At 41.8% G+C, this 21,426-nt stretch overlaps 1 protein-coding gene across 1 annotated transcript in view; it reads right to left on the reverse strand.

The window, feature by feature from the left end:
* Window positions 1-1,313: 1,313 nt before the first annotated feature.
* ST6GALNAC3 (ST6 N-acetylgalactosaminide alpha-2,6-sialyltransferase 3) overlaps window positions 1,314-21,426 on the reverse strand; it is a gene marked incomplete at its 5' end in the record, with an annotated part of 300,668 nt that continues 280,555 nt past the window's right edge. Inside the window, 2 exons of the mRNA XM_081085315.1 lie at window positions 1,314-3,637; window positions 4,683-4,790. Of these exons, the coding sequence (XP_080941441.1) occupies window positions 3,451-3,637; window positions 4,683-4,790 (295 nt within the window). The 3' untranslated portion in view covers window positions 1,314-3,450. The remainder of the gene's footprint in view (window positions 3,638-4,682; window positions 4,791-21,426) is intronic.

Genomic DNA, 21,426 nt, shown 5'->3' on the forward strand with positions numbered 1-21,426 from the left:
AATCAAACCAAAAAGAAATGCCATCTGCTGCCATGGAATGAGGGATATGGGGCACTGCAGAAGTCTCTATCAGAAAAAAATATGGTGAGGCAGAAGAGCAAGGAAGTTTAGTAAAGTCTAAAGCAAATAGAGTTGGCCCTCCACTTACCAGAAAACCAAATAAATTATGCCATTCTGTTATCGGCAAGAGGATGAGACTTCAGTCCATGTCTTCTTGAAGGAAAGGTTTCAATCAAGAGACAAAGTGCAGCAAAGCAAGCAAGAATTTATTGGCTGCAGTCAAAACCTACTTAGGACAGTGAAACAGGAAGGGCATAGAAGAAGCATCAGGAGAGCCTAGGCTGGGCTGCTTTGGCTCACTGGGAAGTCTGAGAAACAGGGGCCTTGGAGACAGGATCAGGGGGTTAGCTCAGGGGGAAGTGCTGCTGCCCATTGCTCCCCTGGTTGCAAGTCTTGTGGGGAACCTTAGAGGGAAGAAGGGAGGAAGGGAATGGAGAGGGTGTACTTCCGGGCAAGAGCTCCAGCTGGGTCCTTTGTGTTGAGGGTATTTATCTCTCTGGCAGGTGGGAATCTTAGGGGAGTTCTCAGGGGAGGGTCTCAATAGAACATTCATCAGTTTTCCAGGTGTGCTCCTTCAGAGTCCTGGTCTCTGCTGATTGGTCAGCACTAGAGCAGGAGGTCATTAGTCAATGCAGTCCTGAGGCAACCACAGCATCATTTGTCTGGTTTGGCTGCTTTTCTGGGCCAAGAGCTGAAATACAACTGAGGCCTAGCTGTTGTCTTTAGGGAAGGAAACATCAGGGGGTCTAAAGCACATGATCAGCGATATACTAGAGGAGGAAAGCTTACCCTGGAGGCACCCCGGACTTTCCACCCTGCTGAGCTCCTGTACCTGGCCCATCCTCCTTGCTCTGCTCACGTCTGTCTAAAGGCCTAGAACAATTCCCTGAAGCATTATGAAAATCAAGGTTTCCTTTTTATTTAAAAAATAGAGGCCCAGTGCATGGATTTGTGCACTGGTGGGGTCCCTCAGCCTGGCTTGCAGGGATTGGGCCGAAACCGGCTCTCTGACATCCCCCGAGGGGTCTCAGGTTGCGAGAGGGTACAGGCCAGGCTGAGGGACCCCACCGGTGCACGATCGGGGCTGGGGAGGGAATGCGGGAGGGCTCCAGGGTGTGTCCGGCCTGTCTTGCCCAGTCCCAATTGGCCAGACCCCAGCAGCAAGCTAACCTACTGGTCAGAGCATCTGCCCCCTGGTGGTCAGTATACATCATAGCGACTGGTCAAACAGTTGAAAGGTCAGACACTTAGCATACTCAGCTTTTATTATATAGGATGGAACTTCTGTATCACAATGGGGGAAAACAGCCATATTACAATTTAAACATTTGGTTCTGTTTATTTTTCTTGGAGTGAGCATTTCTATCCATCATTAGCTCAAAACAACTAACATACATGGAACTAAAAATCACGTACAGAAATTTCTATCCATCATTAGCTCAAAACAACTAACATACATGGAACTAAAAATCACGTACAGAAATTTCTATCCATCATTAGCTCAAAACAACTAACATACATGGAACTAAAAATCACGTACAGAAACAACAAAAGAATAACAACAATAACAGTTTCAACAATGTAAGTGGCACTTGGTCACTGTTATGGATACCAGTGCTGGGGTATCAAGTTGACAAAAGAGAGCAGGAAAGAGGCTTTGGCCCAAGATGACCCATAATAATGAAAACTAAACATGGGACTTAGCCCTGGTAAAGATCTGCAAAGTGCTCCTGAGGTGAAATGCATCATTACTTGGGTTTCCAAAACGTTCTGTAAGTTACGCCTGGCTTTTATCTTTTGAATCATTTGCAAGAATGTTTTCAGCCTCTCAGCAAATCAACCTGCTAATACTTAATGAGCAGTAAGTATATCATAAACAGTCATCACAAACCTAGGACAAGAAACTGTATTTCTCTGCTTTCATTCCCTCCTGTTGTCCCTGCTTCCTTATCTTTTCCCCACCTAAACAGAGTCATTAAAAAAAATCAAAAGTACCTATGTTTCCAGTCTATGTCTGAGACCATTCTTATGATATTTTTTGACTGATTCTGATATAATATATTGTATTTGGCACTGAAATCAACTGTTGACTAGTCTACATAAATGCTATCCTATACAAATATTAGCATGGGGAGCAATATAGCAGAACAATCAACAGATTACAGATCATCTGCTAAAGAGATGTCAGAATGTGTAGGCGATGGACAATGGGTGGTCATGGGCATCACATGGGGCAGCATATGTGAAAGGACTCTAAATGACAGAGCACTTTGGACATTAAGGTCATTATTACTGTTGTCATTATGGTCTAACAACTGTTCCACTCTGGGGAAAATAAACCCCAAGAAGGCAAAAGTTCTGGCCAGATTTAATTCAAGGAATCATTTCCTCTCCATGTCTAGCAGTTGGCACTTGGCAATGATAATATAACCTATGGAGAGACACACCTTAGATCTATAAAATAGAAATTTGAGTATACAAATATATATTATGAAGTATGGTAGGGTACAAATTGATGTAAAAATATGCTTTGCTTTCTCTGCTTCATGAATTTTAAAAGCATATATTTTTGTGTTTTTGAATGTTGAAGCAAAGTTAGTAAACCCTTTTGGTTTGTGTAAAGACATGTTTTCACAGTATATGTTATTACAGTGCTGAAATCTTACATGTTAAATAGCCATCTGAAATATTTTGGACTTAACCAAAAATAACTAAACATTAATATAGATATTGTTTGGGGCGGCAAGAATGGAGTGGTAAGAACGGAAATTCATCCAGATGTGCTACGTGGCCCATTTTGAGTTAAGTGTTTGAGGCAGTCAAGTCGTCCTATGGGTAAGAGTTGCTGTAGGACGATGGTTAATCAGGAAAAGATTTCTTTCCTGCCCTTAGCCTAACTAGTAACTGTGGGAAAATACTTGTAACAAGAGTACAAAATCCTTGTACCAGTGTCTGACAATCAAACCTTCTTTAAGATGGTGCAGCTGCTCAGGTTCAAGAGAACACAGTCAAGAACCTTGCCTCATGAGGACAAATCCCACAGCTTTTGGAAGCCACTCACTGTTCAAGAATTCTGGGAAACTATTTGAAGGTAAATCTTTTCATTTCTTAGGTCACTGCTATCATGTTACTGGCCTTCTTTGCAATTCCAGTTAAATTATAAAGTGCAATAGGTAATGTTGAACCTTAAGAAGTAATGTAATGAGCACAACCACCCTGCACGGAATCCCAAGTTCAAGTTACTGGCAGAGTCATCATCCATATCTGAGAATGTATAGAGTCTTGATCATCATTGTTGTTGTCATCAATAGCATCATCACAGCGTCTTTAGCATCACAGTTGCAGTACATCATCATGTCAAGTGGTGTGGCAAGATAAGAGAGACCAATATCAAGACACTGTCCAGTTCGGATGTGTAAATATTATCCTGTGTTTCTTGGCCCATTTAGCAAACACTTTCTTTTCAGTGATAAACCTATGGCCTCCATATGGGGCATGTTCATGAAGAAAATATTCATCACACTCATCTCTTCCTTGTTCATAGTAATGGTAGGGGACTTTTCTATACCCTTCTGTCCTAGAAAAGAAAAAAAAAAAGGACAGAAAGATTGAGATGAAGAATAAAGCATTCATTTACAAGAATACATTATATGCCCAGGAACTGCATTCACTTGCAAACCTATTCATGATTCTAGTCCATGAACTCAGTTAAAACTATTATGTATAAAAGCTTTTAGGAAGATGTACTAGGTCCTTAGTGCTTTAATAAATCAAATAAAATTTATATATCACACCAATTACATTCAAACATATAGCTATCCTTTAAAGGAGGAAATGGTGCATAATGGAAGTGAGCTTTGCATAGTCCAACGCTCTTATAGAGCTTGAAGGAGCTTTGTGATTTTTCAAAGTAAGATATTTGGTTCATCAGTGCTCCAATATGCTTTTAGTTTGGGTAGAAATATTTGATCACAAAGATTGTGGCTTAATTATCATTTTGAAAATATGATTAAAACACTCTCTGAATTATATTGTGCCAATTATTGGTAGGGAAATACATTTCATTACCTTGATGAAGCATGGGAGGTTTGTTTTATTATCTAATTAGAAACTATCCCACCAGCGGGGATATATGTGGATAAAGACACCCATTTTAAATAAGGATCTGGCAGATTATTCACTTATTTCCAGACATTCTTGCTAAGCTGTCAGCTTCTCTGAGGCTCCGGGATATTTTGTCCTTCATGATCAAATATAGCCATTGAGTAGATAGCCATCTCTCACGTCATTAGCCCACCAGAAAGGACACACTTGCTTTGCAAATTAAATAACCACTAACGTTGTTCTGTACTTCTAAGCCACAAGTCCCTGATATGCCACTGATTAAGGGGAAAATGTTTCTTCTGACATTTGACATTAGGCGATGGTAAATATTTTTCTTTTTATCACTCCTCAAAGTCATAGCTCGATGCACTGACAATGAAATGTCATGTCAGCAAAGAACACCGGGAAATAATTGTTGCTTTATCTGTTTGCCAGATTTATGGTATTAAAATGAATTGTGATATTTTGACAAGATATCAGAATTGGAGATGAATAAAAATAATTTCCTGTGATCTTACTTGCAGTAGGTGTCATTTATCATCCCGTAGACGTGAATGCCGTAACAGGCATCCATAGCGAGAATGAAGGTAAACCACCCAGTGCTGAGATAAGAGCCAGACTGGACTCTGTGGGGGGGACAAAAACAACAAACGAAACAAAACAACACAGAAAACATACACAGAGCAACAATAAGTGTGATGAGGAACAAGCCACTTTCTGTCAAAAACGCAGCACTTGTTATCAGGAAAAGGCATCAAGAAACTTGACAATCTGTCAAAGAGTCACACTTATTTTGAATTATCTCTGAATAATTTATGGGCGTGCTCCCACTCTGACTACCTTGAGCCTAGAAGCTATGTTGCGTGGTAGAGAAGCCATATGGCAAATATTTGAAGTCAAATAATCCTGCTCCCTTCGGGCAAAAAATAATTTGTTTGATTTTCTGTATGACACAAATGAGTGCTGTATATCAGAAGACAGGTTTTCTGCAAGTTGCTTGGAGCCCTGATGAGAACTGAGTGATAACAGTGCTATCTGCTATCCTGGACATATCGCCTTCTCTCAGGCTTGCTGGGTTCCTAAATGTAAATTGGATGCAGTGTGAGTGACTGGCTTGGTCTATGAAAGTATCTGAAAAGTTTTCCTTCACTGCTTTGCAGGCCTCATGAGACCAGATTTTTCCTTTGTAAGACCTGTCTTAATCACCTCTTAGACACACTTTTATTGAACACCTACTATGTGCCCATCACTATTGTGGATGCTCAGGATACAGCAGTTATCAAAACAACCAAAGCTTTTGTCGTCATGGAGACCAGAGGATTGGATTTGGAGATGGCTATGACATAAACTATAAAGATTGGCCATGGAAGGCTCTTTTGATAATGGTAACAAAGATTTAAAAGGAGGGAGGGGGTTAGGGAAATAGGAAGAAGCCATGTGAACTATATTGGGAAAGACAAGCTCATGTGTGTTGCTTTGGACCACCTCTTGGTCACATAAGAATGGGCTGTGGTCCTGGAACACTTTCTCACCTAAAGATAAGGAATTCTCACAGCCTGTGCTGGACTTGCCACCTTGTGTGGGACTATTTTACCCTGTTTCAGAGTTAATTTTTTTCAATTATAGTTGACATTCAATATTATATTTGTTTTAGGTGCACAGCAAGCATGTCAAACTCAAAGGCTAACATGGGCCAAATAAATAAGGTTTAAGTTTATGTGAGCTGCAAAAAAACAAAAGCTTCAATTTTCATAGAAACATAGGCTTATTTTGATAGAGACATGCTAAATACAAAGGGCTGAAATAAATGAGTAATCGTTAAAATAAAACAACATTTTAATAAAAATTAATACTGTTATTGAACATTAACTTACCAGACACTGAATAACTGCACAAATTAATAAACAAAACGCAAATAAACCTATTTTTCTTGTTCTCCGAAAGCGAAATATTTCCTGTTGCGCACACCAAATAAGACAGTACAAGACTAATGACATGGCAATTGGCTGCTAAAATATCCGCTGCTAGTATTAGTGGAGAGAAATGGTGCGCCTGCGCTTAAGGCAGATAAGGGAAATGAATGCAACACAGTTATAGTAATCAGTCATTAGCGAATGTTGTACTTCATTATTAATAACTAGAGGACTGGTGCACGATTGGGCCAGGGAGGGATGCAGGAGGTTGACCAGCTGGGGAGGGACTGCAGGATGGCTCCAGGCCATGTCCGGCCTGTATTGCTCAGTCCTGATTGGCCGGACCCCAGCAGCAAGCTAACCTACTGGTTGGAGCTTCTGCCCCCGGTGGTCAGGGCACATCATAGCAACTGGTCAACCAGTCGACTGTCTACCCCCAGTGGTCATAGTGAGAGGTTGAGCGGCCTTAGCATATCATTAGCATATTACACTTTGATTGGTTGAACGGATGGCCAGACAACTGGACACTTAGCATATTAGGCTTTTATTATATAGGACTAGGGGCCCAGTGCACGAATTCGTGCACCTTGAAAGGAACTGTGGGCCACAAGGCTGCAATGGGCACAGGGGGGTCTCAGCCCATCCTTCGTGTCCCCGCCTGGCCTGTCCCACCATGGCCCCCAGTCCCCTCTCTGCCAGCAGCCCCGCTCCCGTTGCCACTGCTCCCACGTGCTGATGGCACCGGCCCTGTTCACACCCACTGATGGTGTGGAGCAATTGGGGCCAGAGCCAGGAGCAGGTGCAAGTGGGGCTGGCACCGTCAGCAGGTGTGAGCGGTGGCTGCTGCCTGAATTGCCCCTCAGGAGCAGGGGGAGGTGGAGAAGCCCTGAGGCGTGATCGGGGCCAGCAGCTGCTGCTTGCACCCGCTAATGTTCCTGAGTGATCAAAGCCGGTGCCAGGCACCAGCAGTGGGTGCGAGCGGGGCCAGTGCCGGCAGCAAGTGTGAGCACTGGGTGGGACCACAGCATGCAGGAGGAAAGAATTTTCAGTAACCACTAGAGGCTTGCCCTGATAACAGTGACCGGCACCCCACCTTGGTTTGGCGGACCCGCTCACCTGCTCCACCATCCTGCCTTGGCCAATACTCGCCATGTTCCATGTGTGCCCCTGGTGGTCAGCACACATCATAGCTACCAGTTGTTCGGTTGTTCCACTGTTCAGTCTACTTGCATATTAGGGTTTTATATATGTAGATTATGTATAACAGGATATTGTAAAAGTTAAGTTACAAATTTTTATTAAAATCTTTCTTACATACAGTTATATTGGCTGGGCTGCAAAAATATTCATTGTGGGCTGCATGTGGCCCATGGTGTATAGCATAGTGATTAGCCATTTATATAACTTACAAGGTTATCCTCCCCAATAAGTCTAATACCCACCTGGCACCACACATAGCTATTACAATACCATGGACCATATTCCCTACCCTGTGCTTTACATTATCATGACTATTTTGTAACTGCCAATTTGTACTTGTTAATGCCTTCACCTTTTTCACCCAGCCCCCCAAACCCTCTCTTGTCTGGCAATCATCAGTTTGTTCTCTGTACCTGTAAGTTTGGCATGTTCATTTATTTTGTTTTGTAGATTCCACATGAGTGAAATATATGATATCTGTCTTTCTCTCTTTGATTAATTTCACTTAGCTTGATGGGCACATCTTTGTTCTTTGTAAGTGTGTATCATGTGTCACCTGGCTGACCTCACTGCTAAGTCTGTTCCCGGAAAAGAGGGGATGGGTCCTTCATTCTGTGGCACAAAAGGGTTGCATGCAGGCCAATGGCCCTGTGTTAGCTGCTGGGAGAGACCGACTGGCCCTGGGGTCCATGCCCACTGCTAATACTGATCTTGTTCTGTTTCTTCCCTATGTGAGTGCAGTGCTGTCCATCTAGTGTTTGTGCTGTGTTTGCCTCCGCAACTCGGATACCAACAGGCAGTGGGCAGAAGGGCTTGGATTTCTACTCTTGGTGACAGATGCCGCTTGCTCAACAGACGCTATGAGAGAAAAGTATTTCAGGAAAAGGAAATGCTAAGGGAAAAATCACAAACATGTAAGTGTGCTTGGTATGTTTAAGGAAGAGATGGCAAGAGTAATAACTGAAGGGTGAGAAGTAGTGTTAATTAAGTGGGGGGGGGGGGGGGCCCGCAGGGGATGGTCTGCCAAGTTCCAAATAGTTCAAGGGAACGTTTGATGACAGGTGGGATCTCCATACTTGTCTTTAGCCACCGTAACCCATTCCACCCAAAACAGACGACGAACAATCTCCCTAAGTCTCTCCCCATATATAGAGGCATCTGGCTCACCCCAGGTTGTTTGGCATCTGTGTAGCACCTCTTCTAAATAAGATTAATGTCCTACATCTAGACCTCTTTGCCTATGGAAGCACAGCCAGCTCTCCTCCTCCTGAGAACCCCTCTCTGGGTATAGCACTCCAGCCAGTAGATGTTCCCCACTGAAGTCCAATATTGCTGATGCATTTCTCCAGGACCAAGCCTTCAGCATGCTGTAATTAGGACCTTGAATCCTTTGATATATATGTACTTTTAATCAGGCACTGCTTAGTATCAAATTACTTACAGCATACAATAATTTCAGGATCAACATAAACTCAGAGTGGGGGTTGATAATTGTAACTTTTAACCTTTATTTTTTATTGACTTTGGGTCATTTGCAAGGAAAGATAAACCCAGCCCATAGACATATCCTATAGAATAAAAGCCTAATATGCAAATCAACTGAACAGCAGAACGACAGGTGGAACGACCGGTCATTATGATGCGCACTGACCACCAGGGGGCAGATGCTCAATGCAGTAGCTGCCCCCAGTCCACAGGCCCCAGACCAGCCAAGGTGGGTGCTAGAGGGGACCCTCGATCACTCCACTGGTCGCCCCACAGATTGGCCCTGATTGCTGGCCAGCCTAGGAACCCTACCCATGCACGAATTTCTAGTATATATACATATATATATATATACCCATTCCCTCTGCTGACTTGTCACTGAATTTGAAATGCCATGGTGTAAGTACTTTCCTTTGTAGCTCCTGGCATGTTTTCTACATAGAAAGTATTCCAGAAACAGGCTTACAATGAATTATGTGCCCTTTCCTTTGTCACAGGAATAGTAGCAGCAGCATGGGTTAGGAATGGGTACCAAGTGGGTGGCAAGATGTACCACAGGGAGGCAAAGTATACATAGGGCAACTTTGCTTGAGCAGCGGGACCTGCAGTTGATCCTGCACTCTGGGGTCTTAGGAGGAGCAGCAACGATGGGAACTGCTTAAAGCTCCACCTGCTCAAAATGTCCTTATTAAAAAATGGGGAGAGGTCAGAAGAGGCAGGAGTCTTGCAAAAAGCTCTCAAATTGAATCTAGAAATTATGTCTATGTACTGCCTTTTTCTGGTTATTATTCCCACTGAATTGGGACTAATATGCCCACTTTTTCTCTTCTTGCCTTGTATGACTTTCTACCTTTCCATCCTCTCTATCCTTTTTCCTTACCTGGTTGACCAAGCATTAGTAGAGATCACTAAAAATTACAGCATTTGTTTGTTTATGATGAGAAAAGCCTCTTATTCACCCATTTCTTAATTTTTTCAACAAATATTTATTGGGATCCTATTATGTGTCACTGACTGTACTAGAAGCTGGCAATGAATATTTTCTTCAAGAGCATGTGATCTATCGGGGGAGGCACACATGTTGAAACAATTGATCAAATACAGTGCAACAAAGTACAAGGCCATGTGTTCCTTCTGAGTCGCTTCCCAGTGCAGCACAGGGGTCCTTCCCAGTGCGGCTCGGGGGTCCTCACCAGTGCGGCTCCAGGGTCCTCACCAGTGCGGCACGGGGGTCCTTCCCAGTGCGGCACAGAATTGAGAGTGAGGCTACCTGGTTCCGTATCCCAGCTCTGCCACTACTGGAATGAGAGGCTTTGGACAGTCTATTTCGCCTCTTTGGATCATCTTAGTTTCCTTGTCTCAAAAATGAGGTGGATAAACTAAGTCATATCTAAGGTTTCTTCCAGTTTGGAAATCAAATGATCCTGTGATTATCACCCTCCACAGACAATCTGTTTTCATCTTTAAGCATTTGACAGTATCATGCTCCAAGCGTGTTGGATGTATAATTAACAAAACATCCATCAGTGACATCACATTTAATGCCCACTTGTGTGATGGGCATGCTACTAAATATCTGGAATATATATATATATATATATATATATTTTATCACCAGGTCTCTCCAAGCTGAAAAGCATAAACAATTTCTTGTACATCAGCTCGAGTCATTTTTTTGTTGTTTTTATTGAACCTCCTAAGGTCTGCTTGGGTATAATTTATACTTCCTCATTTCTAGTATGCCCACACAGCAGGAGAGTTTGGGGAGAGTGTAGCTACAAGTATTCCCAGAGCCAGTGCCATCCAGGCCAGTGCATTCCCTTAAGGACCCAGATCACTAGGGTCCTTAAAACAAATATAAAATATATTTAAAATATATTTTATTGATTTTTTACAGAGAGGAAGGGAGAGGGACAGAGAGCTAGAAACATTGGTGAGAGAGAAACAGATTCAGCTGCCTCCTGCACGCTCCCCACTGGGGATGTGCCCACAACCAAGGTACATACGCTTGACCGGAATCGAACCTGGGACCCTTCAGTCTGCAGGCCGACACTCTATCCACTGAGCCAAACCGGTTAAGGCTGGAGTATATATTTTTATATGAAGTTTTTACCTTGCAATGGTGGTGGCTATCGTCACAACTTTTGGAGGGAAGCACGCTATGTTTACCTCAACACTAACTACACAACTGGACCAAAGTATTGAGGGTAGAGCTTACCTTGAGTGAGAGAGAAAATAAATCTAAATAAGAAAAAATAATTTTATTTTTATGTGTGTTGTTTCTTGGAGTTTCTAACTGTCAAGAACCAAGATGACATTATAGCTCCAGGATAAAGAGGGGATCTTTTCATGTGGCATATGGGCCACTGCTTTGCAAAACGCGCTTTCCTGGCTCATTCTGTCCACCCCAGGTAGTCATTTCTGATGATTCAACAGTGAATTTTCTGAATTTATCCTCAAAGGATAGATAGGGTACACTGTCCAAGTGGTTCCTCTGCATGACATCTTCTTTTTACCATAGGAAAGAAGGTCAGGAATTTCAGAGTTTAGCACCTGGTCAAAGATCTTTCCATTTCACCACATAATAAGAAAATGTTTCCATATTTCTGATACATGCTATATTTAAGTCAAATCTGATTTATTCTGTTTCTGGGTAGGCAGATCATAATAATTAACCCCAAATCTCTTCAAGCTAGCTGTGTTGCATGTGATTCAGCCTGGAGAGGCTCATAGCACCTGAGTGCTCTATCCTACAAACAGCACTTAATTAGACAGTTTCATTGTCTTTCCCTGGTGCCTCTGATAACTTTGGGATGAGAAATTGTGGGCGGTTTCCTACCCAAAGTACATGTGAAGACTAGCAAAGTGTTTTTTTCTGAAATTATTTGGAGCCATTGTCCATATAATGATGCTTGTGGTGGAATAATGACAACTGCTAAATGAATTCAGGAATTCTTCCCATTAAGTGCCCTAGTGATCTGGGTCCTTAAGGGAATGCACTGGCCTGGATGGCACTGGCTCTGGGAATACTTGTAGCTACACTCTCCCCAAACTCTCCTGCTGTGTGGGCATACTAGAAATGAGGAAGTATAAATTATACCCAAGCAGACCTTAGGAGGTTCAATAAAAACAACAAAAAAATGACTCGAGCTGATGTACAAGAAATTGTTTATGCTTTTCAGCTTGGAGAGACCTGGTGATAATTATCAGATGCCTTAAAAAATTGTAAAAGGGTGTCCTCTGGGGCCAAATATGGTCTTGTAATTTGTCACTCATGTGTGCAGCACTAACTATGTACCAGCTGGCCATCAGCCATAGCCCTTTTTATACCTCCCACATTGGGGGATCGATAAAAACCATTATTGTCATCTACAAATAAACAATCAAGAGTCCCATAGGGCTGTTAAGAGAATTTAAGTCCTTAATTCAGTACAATAGGAAAGCTTAAATTAATGCAGCAGAATAATGAGCCATGCAGTTGAAAAAATAAAGGCAGGAGTATGAGAGGGAGCTATCAATCATTTATTTCCACCGGCCAAGTTTTGCATCCCACTGCTCCTCGGTAATCAAGATACTTACCATTTGGAAACTACTTAGATTTACTTGCTCATCTCTTGGAAAAATGATGCTGTCAACACCTTGATGTAGCACATGCTTGAAGGCATAACATTTAAAATACAATCTTTCATCCAGTTTATTAACAATAAAATATAAGCTACTTGCCCCTTGGTGTTTACCCCCATTCCTTGATGTCTAAAGGCCAACACATGTCCACAGGCATTCCTTGTCTGTCAAGCTATCCTTGTTTATACCAGTCTCAACGTTTTGGCCTGTTAGCATCCCTCACTTGCCTACATCGCTGCTTCTGAGCATGCTTTCTCATCTTCTCATTTATGGAAACATATTGTGGAGCATTTTCCACCTATTTCCTGGTAAGGGAGAACTTTTTCCTTTTTTTAACAATTGATTTGAGAGAGAGAAAGGGAGAATGACAGAAACATTAATGTGAGAGGAATGTTGATTGGCTGCTTCCTACACACCCTCTACTGGGGACCAAACCACCAACCTAGGCATGTGTCCTGACTGGAAATCCAACCATGACCTCCTGGTTCATGGGTTGATGCTCAGCCATTGAGCCATCTGGCATCCCTTTTGGATAATTTTAGGGGAGAAATTGAGGAAAGTGAAGTGGTCACTCTTCAAAAGAAAACTGGATTACATAGATAGAGCCTATCTATTCACTGGATTCTGTTCTAATTACTGAACACAATTAGCACAATGACTTGGGTTCTGAACTTAAGAAGCTCATCCTTTGATGGCCAAAATAACAACACTTTCTCTTCATCAGGGTTTCTCAATCTCAGCACTATTGACACTTTAGATGAAATAATTCTTTGCTGTGGGAGATGTCCTGTGTGGTAAGATCTCTGTCACATTTCACTGGATTCTCCTGTTCCAAGCTCACTTGTGTCCTCAGAGGGCAGTAGATTTCTTGATTCCTCAGTGCCTATTCTTGGCTTGGGGTAGTTTGCCTTGAGGACATCCCTGACCCTAAAAATACAGGTTCTCCTTATTCACAGTTCCCACTTGGCCTAGAACCAAAGGGCAAGGCCTCCCCTGCAATGGGGAGAAAGAAAAATTGTCAGGTTGGAACAAGAGCGAGGAGTCCATAGCCTCAGTTTCTGTGGCTGCCTCCTCTTCATGGAATGGTTCCTTTGGGGGCCTTTGGCTCAAACTTTACAGTCTAAGTTCTGCTGCTTCTTACTTATTTCTTCCATGAACTGATGAAAACAAGGCCTGGAGCACTCTGAGCTAACATTTCAAAGGCTTAATAATCACTTATCCAAGCCCAAAAGAGATCAAGACCCTCCCAATAATAGAGGTTTATTGGACAGCACAATATTGGCAGTACCTTCTGAAATCTGCTCTACTTAGGAGAAAAAAGAGAATTTTTTAAAAAAATTAATCAATATTTCATGTCTTGTTTTAACACTATTGGAACTCATCAATATACTCCACTAACAGGATAAATAAAAATGGCAAAGTAAGTTTCCATATACCTTCCTAGGGAGAGGACTACATGACAGACTATAGATTATTCAATTAAAAACATTTGTTCCCCCATTTGTTTCAAAAGCACATGGATGGTGAAAGAATACATTTAAACAAAGAGAGTAGGTAAGAAAAACAGCTGATGATTATCAGTAGTGTCTCGGGATTCAATCTACTACTGTGAACCAGTCTAATGGAAGCAAAGCCCAAAGTGTGGAAACAATTTCAGCTGTCCCCAAGCCATGTATTTTCATATATCATTTGATTGTTGGGAGGTATGAAAATACTCTGGAGTTTGACCATTATATTAACACTGTGTATCTATCTGAACGATCTATCAATAGGACATGGCCAGCAAATCTTTAAACAGCAGCAGCTTTCTGCAAATCAGGCAGCAGAATTCTCAATCTTGGCTAGAATCATCTGCAAATGGACATAAACTTTTCAAATGGCTACAAACATCAGACTGTTGGAGGGTGGGTCTTAATGAATGTGGCAAATGAAAGGAATCCAGGCCTGGAAAATAACAAAAAAATGGATCCTGGGTAAATGGAGACAGCAGTAAATCTTAGTGGAAGGCCGTACTACCATCCTGAGCAGCTAATGGGAAATGCCTGTGCTGATCAGAAAGCTCTTAGGCTGTGAATATAACAAATGGTTTTCCTGCCATAGAATCAACAGGACTCTGACTGTGATGAATTCAATGAAATTGTACATAAGGAACATAATAAGAACCGACTGTGTCCTTTTCAAAATGTACATTTGAAAGTAAAATGGTACAGCTCCCCAAGGTATGATTTATGACTGCTATAGAAATAGAAGACACTACTCACAAAAATTACTTTGTTCGTTCATCTCAGAAATTAAAAGGTTATTTCACTCTTGCCCTTGGGCTATAAAGCCCCTTCCATTGGTTAATTTGTGGGATTTCGTTCACTTTCTTAAATGAACAATAGCCTCTCAGGAATGGCAGGGATGGGTGATGGAGATGTTTTGGGGCCTTTATTAAGGCAGAGCTGATTTCTTAACCACCCAGTAATGACTGACTTGTATCTCCTCCAAATGCATTTATTTAAGCCCTAACCCCCACTGTGATGGTGTTCAGAGATGAGGCTTTTGGACATTAGCTTCATATGATGTCATAAGGTAATTAGCTTTATTTGATGTCATAAGGGTGAGGCCCTCATGATGGGATTAGTTCCCTTATATAAACAGAAACAGATACTAGAGTTCTCTCTCTTCCCACCATGTCAGAGATAGCAAGAAGGCTACAGGCCAAGAAGAGTGCTCACCAGAAAGCAACCATACTGGCACTCTAATCTCAGACTTTCAGCCTCCAGAACTGTGAGACATAAATTTCTGTTGTTAAGCCACCCAGCTCATGATATTTTATTATGGCAGCCTGAGCAGCCTAAGATAATGGTTGTCTTTCAAAGCCCTCTCCACATAAACCTAAACTCCCTACTATGTTTTCTGGGAGTTCTGTTCCTGAACACTATCATCTAGACGTGTTTGTTCATTTGCTGCCCTTAAATACATCTTGTGCATGTCAGCCTCTGTCTTTTTATTTTTTACTTGTGCACACCTTCTGTCTTCCTTAAGTGCTTTCTCCCATGTCCGTTTCTGTTTCTCACCCTAGTAAGCTTCAATTCTTCTTACTCCCATTTATTCAAGATACATTTATTGAGTACACTGTATGTGCCAGGCACTGAAAATAACAAGTTGCCCCTGCTGTGAACTCAGGGTCAAGTGGGGAAGACAGACTCAATGACTATTTTCAAAAATAGGGCTATCAAGGAGGTAATTCCCTGCAAGTGCTATGGGGGTACTGAGGGAAGAGCAACAGACACAGCTGGAGGGAACTGGGGAAGGTAATTCCTTCCCTACTAGGAGGTAAGAGCTGAGCTGTGGATTCAGGCTAAATGAGAAGAAAAAGAAGCAGGAGAGTCGTGCAGGCAGAGGGAATGGCCTGTGCAGTTGTACTGAGGGTTGAGAATAATGGGAAAACAGAATAGTTCTCATTTGTCCTCAAACATGGACAGACCTCAAAGCATAATCAGTGTTATTTCCATAATAGGTTATGGGTAAGAGACAGGATGCATAAGTAACACTGATTTATTTCCTTCCTTACAGTATGTTTTGAAATATTAGAGATATCTTGATGTTCTATATAACTAGTTTTTTCAGATGGTGGGAATTTATGGATCTGGAGGAAAGTATCTAGGGGGAAATTGGAAGAATTATGTTTTTACTTTCTCATTAAATTCCTCATTAATTCAGAATTGAAAACAAATGTAAACAAATATGAGTAAGAATAAAAGCAATTTAAAAATGTGTGATGCTAATGGAGCACCCAGTAGTGCTCATCTGTGTTATAAACTAAGTTCAAGTCATGAGCAAACCCATCTACTCTTCACTTATCACCAAGCCAGCTTTATCAGTACACACCTGGAGGCTCTAAACCTGCTTTATTTAAAAGGGAAACAGTTTCTACAAAACACATTTAATTTACTGAGGTTTTTTGTTTGTTTGTTGTTATTTTTTGATTAATGGAAATGAAAACAGATACCATTGCTGCTTTAAGGAGCCCTTTGAAATACCTTTCAGGTCTGGAAACTCTGAGCTAAATGACTTCTAAAACAACATCTCCTCTACTTTGAACAGCTTCTGAGAATGGATGATAATTGTATGTACCAACATACCTTAACATCCAATCTCTACCCTAACTAACTCTGTTGTCTTCCCTGGGTCTCCACTTTTTTAAGAGTGGCCAATGATTTTGAGGACATAAGGTATTATGGACAGCGTGAGTTCTAATTTCAGACCATTCAAGCTACCATAGAGGCCCTTGTCTCAATGGCCATAGATTTTTTTAAAAAAGTATTGGGGTGACATTGGTTAATAAACTTATATAGCTTTCAGGTGTACACATTTATAATACATCATCTGTGTATTATATTATGTGTTCACCACCCCAAGTCAAATCTCTTTCTATCACAATTTATTCCTCCTTTATCAGTGGCCATAGATTTTCTTTCAACTTTCCTGTGCTGCATTGTACTGTTCATTCCCTCCCTAGCATGGCTTGCTTGTGGGTGCAGCAACTTTCCTGCCTCATTGACTGATGGAACATAAGTAGAAGTGAACAAGGTGACACAGGGTTCCCATTTCTTACACGCCTTTCCTCCATCATGGGAACAACATATCCTAAGTAAGGGTGCTCCTTTAATCTGAGTCCTGAGGTGAGGAAACCCATGCAGCAGATACGAGTCCAAAGCTGGAGCTAAGTTCAGCTGAGCTGAGCACAACTATAGCTGAGTAGGAAATAATGAGTAGGAAATAATGTTCCTGTAATCTATTGAATTTAAGAATAATTTGTTATGCAGAAATAATTGACTAAATAAACTTTTTTGATTAATAATGATCATTTCTATTATTTATAGAACATTTACATGAACTAGACATTGTGCCAAAAGGTCATCTCATTTAAGCCTCACAACACCCCCATCCTATAGGAAGTATTAAAATCTTCATCATACAAATTCAGGGAGGTATAAAGAACTTGCTCAAGGACAGTCTGACACCAGAGAGCTCAGTTTTTTTTTTTAATATATATATATTATTGATTTTTTACAGAGAGGAAGGGAGAGGGATAGGGAGTTAGAAACATCGGTGAGAGAGAAGCATCGATCAGCTGCCTCCTGCACACCACCTACTGGGGATGTGCCTGCAACCAAAGTGCATGCCCTTGACCGGAATCGAACCTGGAACCCTTCAGCCCTCAGCCCGACTCTCTATCCAGTGAGCCAAACCAGCTAGGGCGAGAGCTCAGGTTCTTAACTGAGTTCTTTCTTTGTCATCTTCATTCTCAGTATTGTCCAAGGCACCTCATGTCTGACTGAACAGCCGTCAGAGGACCTCAATTTTTTCTCTGGTTCTACGGTTAGCGTCCTAGGAAATCTTCTTTGGGGCAACATTGTTTTTGATGGCAGAATAAGAGGCAGGCTTAGGATCTTTTATCACGCATGTTCTGTAATTGCACTTAGAGTAACATAATCCATGTTACAGAGATTCTAAATGTGCAGCTGCTTTTTTAGCACAGGCTGACGATCACTACTTTGTAGATTTTATGTTTATAACTTCAGGATTCAAAACACTTTTTAGAATTTCAGCCACAGTCATGTTCAAATAACAGCTTTACACCACTCGTGTGGATATATGCATCGGCTTTAAAAGAAATAAAGGGAACATTCTGAAATCAAGATCAAGTGCCTGGATCCACTTCATTTCCCAGGCACGGCTTCCTTCCAGCCCTTAGGTTCTGTAACCTTTTCATAAATTCTCCTCTTTGGCTTCTGGCAGCTGAAGGAGGTGTCTGTTCCTTGCTACCAAAGATTTGAAGTTGGATTGGTTGACCTCTATGATCCTTTCCAACACAATGAGTCTATTAAATACTCTAGGTATAATGAGGGACTTTGCTTCTAACTAATCTTTAATGCCTATTAACAATCACTATTTGATTGGATCCTGGTTTTATAGTTAGACTTTAAAATGTTGCTTCTGTCAAAACTTACCCTTCAACTTAATCTTGAAATCATGCCCTCCCTACACTGACGTGAGCTTCAGTTTTCTGAATGCTAATCACCTTTCTCTACCTAAGGCATAGGTGCCTGTTCTCCTGCTAACCTGATAAAGGTAATTAATGGAAAGTTTGAGCTTTCTCTTCCAGGTCTCTTATATTCCCTCTGCATATAGTTGCTTTAATATTGAATAAAAGACAAAAAGAAATATTTTAATCAGGTATATCTCAGTAGATAAAATACTTTTTTTTTCCTGGCATAGGAAGAGAAGTGAAATGACTCACTTTTCCTTAACTTTTTGATTTAAATGGAACTTGAGTTAAGCCAACCTCTTTTCCTTTAGAAATTGTTTTAGCACAGAATCAGACTTAAAGTTGCTTCTGACAAATAATGCTTTCTGGGCCCCTGTTTCTCTTTCAAAATGAAATTTTACATTTAAAGCTAACTTTTTAACAACTAAATTTGACAAGGTTTTCAGACAGGGATTTGAGATGGTTTCACCCCATTGAAGGAGATGGGGTGTCCAAGCTTGTTGCTAAGGTCTCCGTTAACACTGGGGTCATCATTACACCAGCCTCAGCCAGAACCCGAGCAATCAACTACATAGAAAAAGAAAATGTAGAAGACACAAAGCAGCTCTGACCTTCTCTGGTAAAGAAAGACTAATTTTGCTGCCATTTCCTGCCTATCTGAATCTATTATCGCTTTTCTGACTGAGTTATATGGCTCAATAAGTCCTGAAATAAATTATGTCGAGGGGAATATTTATTTTTAATAGGAAAAGCAAAGCTGCACTCCCATTTCCCACATCTATTAAAATTGTTTGTAATCGGCTCACTAACGAAGAATAATTCAATTAGAAAAGATCAACAGCAAGACTGACATATGGGTCTTCAGGCACCGGGAGTTTTCATTTCTAACTTAGAGAAGGAGGCTTTACTTGTCGTTTTTCCAATAGGCTGACATTTCTGACTACCTTATGCACAACACCTTTGCCAAACAACAGGTTATCATCCTCGTATCAAGCAGGCGCTGGGCTAATTTTTCTGCTTCAGCACCCACAAATTCCTAAAAGGCGAGTCTGTCTGCTCCCAAAGAACATCTGAAGCCAGATGACCTTGAAACAGTCATAGCTGATGCAGTGTCATCTATTAAACGAGACGTTGGCCCACTAAGGTAGAATGTTATTTATTTTTGCCCAGGAATTTCAGTCCTAAAAACTCCATTTTTTTTCTTTCTCTCTTCCTGAGATGGCATTGGGTTTGAGAAAAGAAAATGCTTCCTGTGAAGTCTACCCAGATTTTCCAGTTGAGCTAGATGCCTTGCTTAGTGGAGTGAAGAATTTCTCTCATGGAGGTGGCGTCTTCCCTACAGCATTGCTACACCGCTCAGCTGGAAATCTATGGGGAAAGCACATGTGTGTGTGTGTGTGTGTGTGTGTGCGTGTGCGTGTGTGTTGTTTGCAGTAAATCTGTGCCCCGGAAGGAGCCCTTCTGTGCACGCCTTCCCCATACCAGAACATCTACACCAGGACCTCCAGGAACTTGAAGAACCAGAGCATCTCCTCCTCTTTTCACAATAATTTGTTCTGCCCACATCAGGAAAAAGTCAGAAATATCCAAAAATGTAAAGAAGAGAGATTCATTCCAGCACTGAAGGACCATCTCTCTGGCCAGAGAGAAGATAATAGCAACACCTCCCTTCTCCCAAGCAGAAGAAATAACTTTTGTTGTTGTTGTTGCTCCGTAAATGCTTTATTTGCTTAATGTCAAATGTCTCTACTGAGTGCCACCCTCCGATGAAACAACAGCAGATCAAAAGCACAGACCTCCAACTCACCCAGTAGCCCCTGAGACCCCCAGCTTTGCCCCTCCATGGGCCTCCTGGTGCCCTGCTATCTCATAGGGGACTCTGCCCAGGACAAGTGTGTGACGATGCTCTCAGCAGCCTTGGAGGCAGACGGTGAGACAGCCTGGGCCAGGGATGGTTTCAGTTTTGCACCTGCCGCAGGAGAGACCGCTTTCGGTGTCTCTTCTTCAAGCCCAGTAATTCTGTTGACCCAGAGTAGCCAAAATGCCAGACAGAGTGAACCAGAATGCAGAGGCAAGGCAACACGCCCTAGAAAATGCCAGGGAGAAATAGAGGGTAGAGCTTAGAAATGTCTTTTGAGAACACCTGATTGAAATGCGAGAATGTGGTTCATTTCCATAGCCTTTCCTACATTGCCACAGTCCTGGGAGGCCAGGAATCTCCATGCAGAGCTACACAATGGGAAGGACACAGGACAGTGGTTGAGGAGATCCTCCATCTGGCACATGTGCTTTCACCAGTTAATGATAACACTTTAGGCCCATAATTCTGACTAAAGGTGCTGCAAAAAGGGATGAGAAGGGCTGCCGAACTCTGAAAGCTGTTGGATAGCAACAGTAAATAAACAAAACTGCTCTTATTTTTGGAGCCCACTTATTGGATTCCCTCTACTCCTCTTCCCTTCCCCCTTATGTCTGCTTAGTCTTAGAGACCTTAATCAGGCCAAGAGGATGAAGAGAACTTCAGATTCCTGTTTCTTTTGTTCTTCTTCTTCTTCTTTTTTTTTTTTTTTTTTTTTTTGTAGAGTAATACAATTTTGTGAAAGCCTTATCCAAAATAAGAAAGTAGATTGAAAGTAGCTGCCTTCCTTCCTCATGAGCTGGACTAAAGCAAGTGGTGAGTGATGCTGACCTACGGGGTTCTTATCGGCTCCCTCCTCATCACTGTAGCACTAATCCTTGTACACCTAGACTTGAATATTCAGACCCTCTACCATCTTCCGACACCAAAATCCTTTATCTTCATCATAGCCACAATTTCGTAATCCAAGTCCACAATTCCAAGTCTGCTCACAATCCAATTTCTTTTCCCAGGGGCATTCTTTTTCTTCTTGCTTTAGCCTTCAATGCCACAAAACCCTGGCTCACCCTCTACACCCTGGAGTCCTGGCTTCCCTTCCCACTCATAGCCCTGAGCCCACACTCCCTAGAGGCAGTTGCCTG

The sequence above is a fragment of the Myotis nattereri genome, assembly GCF_964212035.1.
Source record: "Myotis nattereri genome assembly, chromosome: 3".
Taxonomy (NCBI): domain Eukaryota; kingdom Metazoa; phylum Chordata; class Mammalia; order Chiroptera; family Vespertilionidae; genus Myotis; species Myotis nattereri.